This window comes from Ascidiella aspersa, chromosome 2 (assembly GCF_963924565.1).
Source record: "Ascidiella aspersa chromosome 2, kaAscAspe10.2, whole genome shotgun sequence".
NCBI lineage: Eukaryota > Metazoa > Chordata > Ascidiacea > Phlebobranchia > Ascidiidae > Ascidiella > Ascidiella aspersa.
Genome location: NC_139448.1, coordinates 23666844 through 23678840, shown reverse-complemented (window position 1 = coordinate 23678840; position 11997 = coordinate 23666844). Strand labels below are relative to the sequence as shown.

General features: G+C 35.5%; 1 protein-coding gene across 2 annotated transcripts; it reads left to right on the top strand.

The window, feature by feature from the left end:
* The first annotated feature begins 1358 nt into the window (after positions 1-1358).
* On the top strand, positions 1359-11880 carry LOC146164386 (ras-related protein Rab-27B-like). 2 transcript variants are annotated; one of them, XM_083382504.1, is made up of 6 exons: positions 1359-1567; positions 2862-3025; positions 6890-6972; positions 7607-7710; positions 10275-10395; positions 10744-11876. In XM_083382504.1, the coding sequence occupies exons 1-6, from the start codon at positions 1537-1539 to the stop codon at positions 10961-10963; spliced, it is 723 nt and encodes a 240-aa protein (XP_083238630.1). In that variant the 5' UTR covers positions 1359-1536; the 3' UTR covers positions 10964-11876. The 2 variants fall into 2 exon arrangements, with proteins under 2 accessions (XP_083238630.1, XP_083238629.1); XM_083382503.1 differs by lacking the exon at positions 1359-1567 and adding an exon at positions 2220-2361 and having other exon boundaries at positions 10744-11880.
* The last annotated feature ends 117 nt before the right edge of the window (positions 11881-11997 follow it).

Here is an 11997-nt window from a genome sequence, read left to right as displayed (position 1 = left end):
ATATGTTACTGCCGGCATTTCTCACAATACGTTATTTGAGGTTTTGCAAGGATTATATTTTGTTCGTGACTAGAAAAGAGCAAAGTTATACATTAATCACACAAAGCGTAAAATAAATAGAAAAAACGTTTGGCCATGCACTTTAAAATTAAATTTTTTTTAAGAAAATACAACTTTTTAAACCCAAGGAAGCCGTGCGTAGAGAGGCGCCCGCAGAATTTTTTCCAGGGGTGTTAGCAACATGAATATTAGAACCTATGATAATAATATGTACATACGATTTTATATCAGTAAAAGTTTATATACAAATCAGTATTATTCCATTAGTAAGTTAGTAAAACTGAGTTACTTAATATGAAGTAATACTGTTAGACTTCATAAGTAAGCTTATTACACTTATAAACAATAATAATAATCGCATTTTGAAATTAAAGAGGGGGCGAGTGCCCCCTTGTCCCCTCGTGGGGCACCCATGTGTGCTTACTATGCAAGATTTGGTGGAAAGTTTAGCAAAACTTAGTTAAGGTTATCCAATTCCTTTATTACGTGTATATTCGTTATTTATTTTAGCAGCATTTGTAGCTATTAGAACTTTTACGCTGGGCGTAATATTATATTGACACTAAAATTACCGTTAGGCCCTGATTTAAACACAAGCGCAGTAATAATATAAATGCGTCTGAACGAGATTTCACATTTCTTGCTTTTGTTTCTATTAAGCTTGTTGTTTGAAACCAACGAATTGAAAACTAGCGCCTAGGCGGATATAAAAGGGACACATACGCTTCCTTCCAGTAATTGTTTAATTCTTGTTTCGGGAGCTTACAGCATGCATTTCAGCCACGAGCATCAAGCAATCATATATGTATACATACAAGGCGTTTAACTGCGGCGCCCTTCAAACTGTTTGCCCTTTTGCGAGAACAAACGTGACAAACGGCAATGGTAAGCATTTGTTGGATGTGGGAGGCCTACATAGCCCTACATCAGCTTTGCCTAACTCGAATGACGAACTGCTTCCTCTAATCGTTCGCAAGCGCACTGCCGGCCTATAGATGGTCGGCGCTCCCATATTCTAAGCTTGGCTATAACCATATGCTGATGGTACAGCCGAGGCGGCGCAAGTTGCCAGTGGGAAATATGTGGGCTACAGAAACAATATAAGTGGACTGTTTTGCCTCAGTCTGTTTAGCCAGGTTTTTATGTGATTTGATTTGATTAAAGAAAAGCATATTTATGCACGTATTTTAGATAACTAAGGAAATATTTACTTGCAAACGGCACGCAAGATTTAGAAGGTTGGACTGTGCTGTAAAATGAGGTCTAATAACTTTTATATTGCATTTCGTTTAGGCTTAAAGGATTACTTTAATTTCACTGCGATTACCATTTGATCTTTCGTACTGTGTGGTTTTGAGTTATGTTGCCGCAGTAAAAGAAGGAAGGAGTATATATCATTAAGCACTCAAAAAAGGAATCAAAATCTGTGTGTCCAAGCTAGCTTACTACTCCGATTGTAAATATACGGCTACAAAGATGTCATACGAGCATGAAAATCTTGACGAAAGTGAGTTTGGTATTTTCTTTTGGTTTGTTTTATACTGTAGACAGCGTAATGTTCTAGAATGGTTGATGTACTTCATCACTCGCAAAAGTCCATTCTTAGTTTATGCATTATTAATATATTTTGGACTGAGGGATGTCAGTTAAGCGTTTTATGTCAGATGTCAGGTAGTTCTTACAGTGGTACCGCCCTATAAGTAGTATAATCTAACTAATTAGGTTAAAAATATGCAAAATTACAGGTTTTCTGTAGTCAAATGTTTGATTGCAAAATATATCGACCAAATAGGCCAAAACGGGTTTACTGACAAAAATGCTGGTATATACAATGCTTTAACAGGAATATCCTATTGGTTTTGTCGTTAAAACAACATTGCGAGGCCACTTTAATCAGCATACGTAAAACATGATGTGACAGTTTCCTTTTCGCTATAGAACCGACCGGCTTTAGTACTATACGCGCTGTTCGCATACAATTAATTAAATGAGCTATGCTGTTTGCCGGCTTTTAGCGGACAGGCTGTATCCTCTTAAACACGCTGCAAACCTAAACGGCACAAGCCAGGTCCCGGTAGTCATATGCACCAGTGGTAGCAAGTGGCTTTGGTTTAACAGTGATAATAATGGTATTTTAAACCATTGTAACAGTTTTTATGCATCGACACAAGCGAGACAGGAACAGATTGTAAACAAATCTACTGAAGAACAGGGACCATAGTTCTTGAAGAAAATTAATGCCGATTTTAGGTGCCATTTTTCTTGGAATCTACGTAGCATCTTGGTATCTTCACAGAAACGGTAATAACAAATATTTGCTTCCCAGTAGTTCATCAAAAGCACAACAATTTACCTTTATTCAATCGAAATCGAGGATGTTTTATCTTCAGGCATGCTATTCGTGTTTTGGCACAATGAAAGGCGTGGCAACTGGCGAGCAAACCGTTTTTTTTTTATTAAAACATCTCGTTTTTCATTAACTATACTGTTAATTTTTAGAAGTTGAATTATGCCATAGTCACCTCGGTGTATAAACGTTTCATAAGTCAGGAAAATGTAAAATAGTCCATGTTTTTTGTCAGGAATCCGATTGAAATCGGTGCAATATTATAGAAACTTGTCACAAACCTAGGGACGTAAGTTTTTGTTAAGATAACAATTTGACTCTGCTTGGGGTTGAAAATGTAAAAATGTTATAAACCTATGTGATCAACTACTTTTATTGTTATGTTGTGTGAAACGGTAGAAAATGAAGGTGGCATTTTGCGAGTCTATAACTGCGAATGTTTGTTTTCTATCAGGCGGAGAAGACAATTTGGACACAAACTACGACTTCCTCATAAAGGTATTGTTGCTTGGCGATTCTGGTGTAGGCAAGACCTGCTTCTTGCATCAATATACCGAGGGAGAGTTCAAACAGAAATTCATCGCCACAGTCGGTGTTGACTTCAGGCTAAAAAAACTGGTAAATATATGCGCAATGTTGTTTCCATGTGAATATTAAACTGATGTTTTTTTGCGTTTAATCTGTAAACCAAGGTCGTATATAGCATTCTGTTTGATTAAGTCGCATAAAAAAAATAGAAATGACTTCACAAAGGTATGTTATAACTAGGGCCCGCAAAAGTCAATTAAGTCAAAAATTAAGGACCTCGTCTGTCTACGAATCAAATAATAAAGTTGTTTTCAGCACCTAGGGCATTGTTTCTAAGAAGTTTATAGGTCAAAATGAAGTCAAAATTTACACAAAAGTCGAACTTTTTAATAAAGTAAAAATTTGTCAAATTATGGCTTTTGACAAAGTTTTTGTGTTTGTTGAGAGTAATTTTGATAAAAATCGCCGTAGAAGCATCGTAAATCAGGAACTGCGACACAATTAAACCATATTAACCCATAAAAGTAGGAAATATGTCACAATGCCCCCTTGGATCAGCAGTAACTTTTATCGCAAATTGCCCATTTTTTTATTCATAGTTACGTATTTAAATAATTCTTATAAAACACTTCCTCTTCATAAACGTGGTCTTTCCGAAGATCAATAATTTAGATTTTAGTAATAGCCTACTGACATTCTGTAATACAAAAATGCCTAGGCAAGCCAAATCTATCGCCTAATCCAGGAATGTCCAACCTTTTAGCAGAATGGGCCGCATTGCCACTTTAAAAATTTCGGTGGGCCACAAAACCTCTCAAATTAAACGGGTGACGTCATAAGTTACGTCATATCGTGACGTCATAAAACAACTTAACTTATAAAAAAGTTATCCGACCTTATTTATTATTTATATTATGGCGAAGCGCAAAAATTTGAGTTTTTACATGTTTGGGCTGATACATTTCCTTAAAAAGGTCCGGAAAAATACACATTTAGAAAAACACACATCTTGCTTAGCAATGGTGTGTGCACAAAGTGTTCTATGGATGTTGAAATGCGACATTAGACTCGATTATAGTATCAGAAAAAACATAAGATTGGGCCTACAACAAATACTGCGCGTTTTACACGTTTTGATGATAGTCGAAACAATTGTTTTTAATAAAGGCTACTGAAAGTGACAATAAGTGGTGGGCCGCACGTAAATATCCCGGGCCGCAGGTTTGACATCCCTGGCCTAATCCATAAAACACCTTGACTTTTTGATAAAATATTATGATTGGGTCTGAAATTGACAAAATATTATGTTTGGGTAACTGCCATCAATACAAGGAAGTACTGTGGCCTCTACAAATAAGCAATTTTGTTAGGTCAAAATAAAGTCAAAATTTGATAAATAAAAAAAATGTATCTAGGTCAAAATAAAAATGGCCCTAGTTGTAACTTGACGCCTATAACTCGCGGTATATTTTTTCCAAGAGTTCACTTAAATGCTCACATATAAAGTCACGCAAAAGCATATCTATTTGGCATGAACTGGAAACCGGTATATCTATGCCTGGTCTTGTGCACGGAATTGGCAAAATATGATTAAATGCCAATCACAATGACGAGTTATTGAAAAATACGTGTGGAATATTTAATGTCAGCAAGTTTACCTTACTATAAAAAATCAATAAGGTCTGCTTATTTAAAAAAAAATAAAAACATGAATGCATGCATTTGAAGAAAATATAACATAGATGCTTGCATGAACTGGTTAAACATTTCATTAGTCCAATGCACAACTAGCCTAAAATTCAGAAGAAAAAGAGCACTGACAATCATCCAGAGCTTCGTGGCTAGAACAGTGGTTCTCAACCTGGGGTCGCGGCCCCCAAGGGGTTCGCAAGGGGTTGTCTGTGGAGTCGCCGTGTGGTATTTCAAATAAACTTCAAAGCAATAGGAAAAAATAAGCAATATGAACTAAATATAAAAAGAAATAGGCAATATGAACTAAAAGTTTAGCAGTATAGAAGGAGAAAAAGCAACCACCAGTCTAAAATTTGTGTTTATGTGGCTTTTGCTGCAGTGAACCAGTAGTGTTTATGACGTCACGATTTCACTTTTCAATTAATGAATCTAGCGTAGCTTCAGTCAAACAATATCTAACAAAAATGAAAAGACGCTCTAACCGCAACTTTACCTTGTTATCTGTTGTGCATACTTAAATCCGTACATTTTAGCCAAATTTTTATACAATCAATCTAAAATTTTCTCAACTTGAACTTGTCAATTTTGAAATGTGTTTTTTATTGACTCTGGTATATTTATCGTACACTATAATTGGGGGTCGCGCAAGTTATCGAAAACTTACAAGGGGTCGCGAGAACAAAAAAGTTGGAAATCATTGGACCCTAAAGGACTAAAAAGACTCAAAGTATTACGAAATTATTATATTTTGACATGTCCTGATTGATATGGCAAAATCAGAATTGAGAATTACAATAGTAATTAAGTTGAGTCACTTTTTAAATGAATATAGTAAATTACCTGCTTAACCATTGTGTATATATATTACTTGTGGTGCCGCATGTGCTTTGGCACGTTATTGATCTTTGCAATTTTAGTTTACAACAGTGCAGTTGTCAAACTTGTTTTGCCTGGGCTCAATATGAAAAAAAATCGCGGCATCCTTACAAAACAATAATATTATTACGTAACCATAGCTTTTATTTACGAAAAGTACCACGGCATACTTGCGTATACTCTTGAGCAGTGGTTCTCAACCGCGGCTCCCAACAGTCTTTTTAACGGCCCCAATTAGGGTTTAAAAAATAAAATGATTTATCAGAAGCATATTTGCTCACGAATTCGTTCGACAACAGCAGGCGTTTTTAGTTTAATTGTTTGATTACGTAACTTTGTGAAATTATACCTGAAAATGTTCATGCCCCCCTAAACAAAAATACTGGATCCACCACTACACATAACATAACGCGATGCCAAAACAACTTTCGAAGAAAGCTTGCCTTCTTTAGCAAAAAATAGGACGTTTTAGAGTAGCCTGAATGGAATACAAACATTTTGCCTTCTTTGATGTGATTTGTTATTATTAATTTAAAATTTATTTTTAATGAACTGCTTGATATTTTTGCGGCTCTTTTTAAAATCGACAGTTCAAATTTGGCTCAGATGCTTACAAAGGTTGAGAACCACTGCTCTCGAGGCATCGTTGTGCCGCGGCACACAGTTTGAGAATGATTGGTTTGCACGGTAACTTCTTTCGAAGTAATTTTAAATAGACTAAACGCACCTTTCTTAGTAAGTGAATTTTGTTATGTAATTAAATTGAGGCCGATGGCATCTATGATTTCGAAAGTGAATTTTTCTTTAATGTATCAATTATTTGGATAAACTATTGACTGATATGTGAACTCATTTTTCGTATATATAACACCATCATTTTTAGCCTGATAGGTTATAGTAAATTTGTTCGGGTTGTTACCACAGTGTAACGTTCGTGTAAACCTACTTGGTGCACCTAACAAAAAAACACACGAACAAGAACTTTTATAAAGCAGAATACTTTTCTTTTCGGGACGACAAAAAAATTTCTTACCGGAAGGCAATTTTCAGAAATGACGTCACAAGTTACGTCATAACGATACGTCTAAACAAGTAACCTAAGGAACCTTAACCTTAGGATAAGCAAACCTTAACCTTACGATGTAGTTCACACATATCCATCTGAAATCTGATAGTTAAAGTATATCCACGGAGATGGCGAGATAACCTGATGAAACACGTAACCGATTCGGCATACCTGCAAAAATTATTTGACCGTTTTTTACCGACCGTTCAGAATGGTTCCGGCTTACCTTTACAACTGGTGGTGGTTGTCCAAAAAATTATTATAAATAAATGAACGATATTTTATAAGCGAGTTCCATCTTTTTTTACTTTTCTTTACAGCTGTACGAATTTCCCGAACAAGACGAGGAAGATTCTCGGAAGAAGATTCACCTTCAACTGTGGGACACGGCCGGCCAGGAGAGGTACGTCGCTAATTCGTATGCTTTTTTAACTTGTATCGGCAAATTAGTATTAAACTTACAGACGTATGTACAAATCTGTCGGTAGTCATTTGCATTCCTTTATTAACAATTTCAAAGCGAAAAGCAAAACCCCAAATTGTTAAGTAAATGGTTGTTAACCCTTTGTCACTTGCGGATCGCAAAAATACAAAAATCCCTTCATGGATTGTTGTTAGAATGAAACATTTCAGGCCAAACTATAATTTTAATATGTATAGTTGCGAGACACCGCAATTATTAAATTTACTAAACTTTCTTTTAATCTTTTACAGTAATGCTATACTAAAGCTAACTTTGCGATTTAGAATCAGTCTAAGGCTAGAGTTCGTTTTGCCGATCACAAAACTTACACTCAGGCATGCAAACTTTTAACCAAGATGCAGCATAATAATGATCATTGACAATATATTTTAAATAGTTTATTAACAATATATTTTTGACGGTCGGCTGTCTTGTTATGTATGTCAGATTTTCTAATTGGTACTGTAAAGCTGCCTTGAATAATATTTTTTGACTTCTTTCCCGGGAATCGCATCTCAACATAAAAGCCTATAATGTGGTTAGAATAATGAATTCTTAATTTTGTATCGTTTAGGTATCGAAGCTTAACAAAGGCGTTTTTCCGCGATGGCATGGGTTTTCTACTCCTCTTTGATCTAACAAGGGAGACGAGCTTCCAATCTGTACGACAATGGCTAAGTAAGCATGACGACAATTTGCCAATAAATGGCAGAAACTTTACCATAATGACGCATGGGATTTATGGCAGCCCTGGCGGGTCGTAAGCGTGACCCGGTGAAAGCTCCAATTGATTTTCCTATTGCGTGGTCGAATGCAGCGCTTCCCTACATGAACTGATTAATAATTTAGGCTCCTAAAAAAGCGCAAGAAAAGTGGATCTCATTCGAAACCCGTGTTGACACCTTTGCCTGTCATAAGAAGCAATATTTTATATTATGTTTTAACTGATAAGCCTATACAACATAATTACTTAGTAGAATAAATTACTTAGAAAAAAAATCTTAATTCACCGAATATCTGCTAAACAATTTTAGAGGGCGTACATTCCAATGGACAGATCATGTCCTAAAACTGAATATTTTTATAAACTAAACCAGTTAAGTTTGGAAAATATATCTCACAAGTACGATTTTTTTTTAGCAATAATTTCTTTGGCAGGCCAGGGTCACAGCTTTCTAACAAATCCACCACAGTATCTATCAGTGTGTAAAATCGTCCAAGGCAATTTCCATTGAAAAGCCATCTTGCTTTCTTGTGTAGAAGAAAGCGCGCAAAGGCCTCGTCGTTCTCTTTACACATTTGCTTAAACAAGCGTGTATAAGCTTTAATTTTATTTACTGTCTTGATGACAGTCTTAAATAAGAGGTTAAGACGACCGCTAATATTCTTGGCCACCAAATGCTGCCGATGAGTCGTTCGGTTTCAGGATGTACCGCCCACTTTGGGAACCACTGAACTAAACGAATCATTTTTTACGTTTTGCCTGAAAGGGTTAACGCAGTGGTTCTTAAACAGGGCTCTATGGACTCCCAGGGTTAACAGAAATATTTGAGGTCCGTGAGCTTTACATGCATTTAAGATCTATGCAAAATAATAAAACAAATTACCCGCATGCGTGTTTCAATATGCAAAAGACGACACTTGTCATACTAAAAACTACTATATAGGTTAACACTAGATCTGGCATGAATGAAATCATTTATTTACCTTACAAATGGAATTTAATAAACCAATACGAATTACTGTACTCTCACTTCATGCAGCTCTCCGAAAACGAAAGTATTAACTACAAGAATGTATTACAAAATCCTGACAAATTAACTCAATCAACTGTTACATTCCTTAAGTCTTGTAATGATTTCCCACTGTTTTCAAATCGCTTCAGTTTTATATCATTGGAACATAGTGATTTATCTTCAGCATTTTATTGTAGGATCTATGGTGTGTCTGTTGCCCAGCTTTATGCATATTTTTATATTTGCGTTGCAAAGATTTAAGAAAAAATGAAATAATTTTAGTGACTTTAGGAGTTAGAAATTATTTATTTGATGCAATCTTGACTGGCCTAAGGAATAATGACATTCAAAATATTTTGATAATTATCTCCTATAATCTAACAGTCAAATGATTTGTGTTAATTAGGCACAACTTGTAGGGAATAGTTTAACTATAGTTTCTCTAATAAAGGGTCTATATCTGTCGGTCAAACGATCAGAAAATCCATTTAAGATAAAATCTTGAGCATTAAGATAAAGTTGAGTATAAAACGTTGTCGCGGTTGGTTTTATAAACACAAATTAAGTGTCACATCCCTTTTCACTGTATAACTTCTGAGTTATACCAAAGTAAAGGCAATGTAGAAATATCACATTTGCCGGTAAAACAAGCTAAAGTCTAATACTACCGAACTTTTTACATTCTGTAGCGGTGTCAGCTTCGTTTTTTGGTGTTTTAGCCCACAGTAGTTTAATTGCAAATGAAAATTAAGTATTAACATCTTTTGTGTGTGTTTGATGTTTAATATATAGGTTTTTAGCGGCAGCATTACTCTTGGTCACTGATTTTCAACATTTTTTCTCTATTGTACAGCTCTAACAATTTATTATTAAATTTGTACACCTCACTAATAGAAATGTACAAAGGCATGAACAAAATTAAGAGACGACGTCACAAATTTCCGCCGTAACGTAACGCCGTGAAACAAATATACTTTGAAAATCGTTCGCGCAGAGCTGGAATTGTTTTTGCGTTTATTGGGATAAAATTGCCCATTTATTTAGAGGAGTCGTGGCATTATATCCATTCGTGAAAATGTACAAATAGGCATATTATGGCAAACTGAATGAGTAAAATATAAAGATCTCAATGCTCTTAAACGTAAATGACGACAATGACCTCAAATGGGAGGAAATATTCTTTTGACTTTCTTGTCTTAGTTAAAGTCAGTCATTAATAAGTTTTAGTGAATTGCAAGAGGCCTATTATAACGTTATATATAATTGTTTTGTTTAAGGAAAATCACCTAGCAAAGTAAACACTTTCTAAAACAAAATATACATGTTATTCGCCCTATTAATGAATCGCACCTCCATTTGTGACTGGCGTACATTCGACAACGCGCAAAGTGTACATTCGGCAACGCGTAAATCGTATTGTCCTAAATATATTTTAACTCGGTGGCCAGCGGATGCATCGAAATAGATCGTTAAATCGATATTAATATGGCTTCATCTCTTTTGCAGACGAAATCAAGGAGCAGGCGTATTGTGACAAGCCGGACATCATTCTGATCGGTAACAAGAACGACCTTTCAAACTGGGAAGTAAAGTCAGCTCAAGCAAAGGAACTTGCGGACAGCGAAGGGTAAGTTGGCATATCCAGTGAACTAACAGATGACGGTATATTAAACAAAAATATATCGATTTTGCATCTAAATTAATCTAGGTTTTTTTCAGATCATCTTTTAACACAATATTTTCGACCAAGCACAAATGAGGGCACAAAGAGTCGTTCAAGGCAAATCGTGAATAATCTTCATATTATTGGGTTGCGCCCGGTGGGATTTTATTAAAAAAGCGCAAGCTTATTAACTGATGATCCAACCACCGGTTAAATTCGCTAAACGTCTTGTTTGAATTATCCTCACTTGTGAATAGTCGATAAGAAAACAAAATATGCAAAAAACTAATTTGTTGACCTAATCTACTAAAGGATCCCGTATATTGAGGCAAGCGCGGCGACCGGGGAAAACGTGGAAAAAGCGGTCAATACATTGCTGGATTTGGTCATGAAGCGGATGACCGACTACTTGTCATCTATGGACCAAGACACGTCGAACGGTGGTGGACAGGCGGCCGAGGCACAGACGGCGTCAAGAAATGTCGACATCGCAAAGGAACAAGAAGAGACCAAAAGTTCCTGTCCTTGTTGACACTTGTCTTTTTGTTACATGGGGTCGTTTTTCATCGTACGTCTGTGTCCCACTTTATGTTAAGTTTTCTGAACCTGATGAATCATTTAGGATGGGTCCCAATTGTCATGTATCGTAATTTTAGCATTTTAGTTCATAATTAAAATACCTTGGCGGGGTAAATGTTTTTGTCCACGCATTACGCATCAAATTACTTTTAATAAGACGGCAGACATTATCCGTTTCAAGTTGAAAACACCTAAGTGCCTAGAAAGATGTTTATGATGAGGCTATATGGAAAGTTGATCAGTAACTTAATCTTGTATATTACTTTAGTTTAGTCATCATTTTTTCCATTTTGGTTATTTGAAGTGCGAGTTGTTACTAACTCATGTAAGTTTGCTTAAAAAACGATTGATATACCAATTCAGTGCAATATTATTGTAATGTATACACAGCGAGCGTATTAAATTGTATACAAGCGCCAATTTGTTGCATTCCCACATTATCGAAATACTAAGTTTAAATAGATATAAATTGAAGTATATTCTTATATTATTTTAGTGAAGATAGTATGCTTTTGTTCTGTTTTATAGTTTTTATGGTATGATTGCTTTTAGGAAAAAAATTCTAAAATTTTAATTTTACGTTTTGTATGAAATGTATGTGGATCGGTTATCATTTTCAGTTAAAACAATAAAGCTGAATTTAGCGGATTTCATTCAATTTGTCGCTACACTAAGCTGTGTAATGTATTTTTATAAGATAAAAGAAAGCCACGGCGGGCGCTTTATGCAAACGCCATACGACTTTTATTTTCAGTTCAGAAATCGAGTAAAAACTCGTGCGATGAACTAAATGGTATACATTGAATTTATCTCGTTCAATTTTCACGTTGAATAGGTGTTACTTGCGATACAATGGCCACATTGTGTAGTTGGTCGCCTAAAAAAACCTGGACGTCACATCACTTAATTGGCTTTATTTCCATACGTTTCACCTTGTATTTTCACAATGAGACGCAACTATCAGTGACAAAACAAATAGATAAAAAT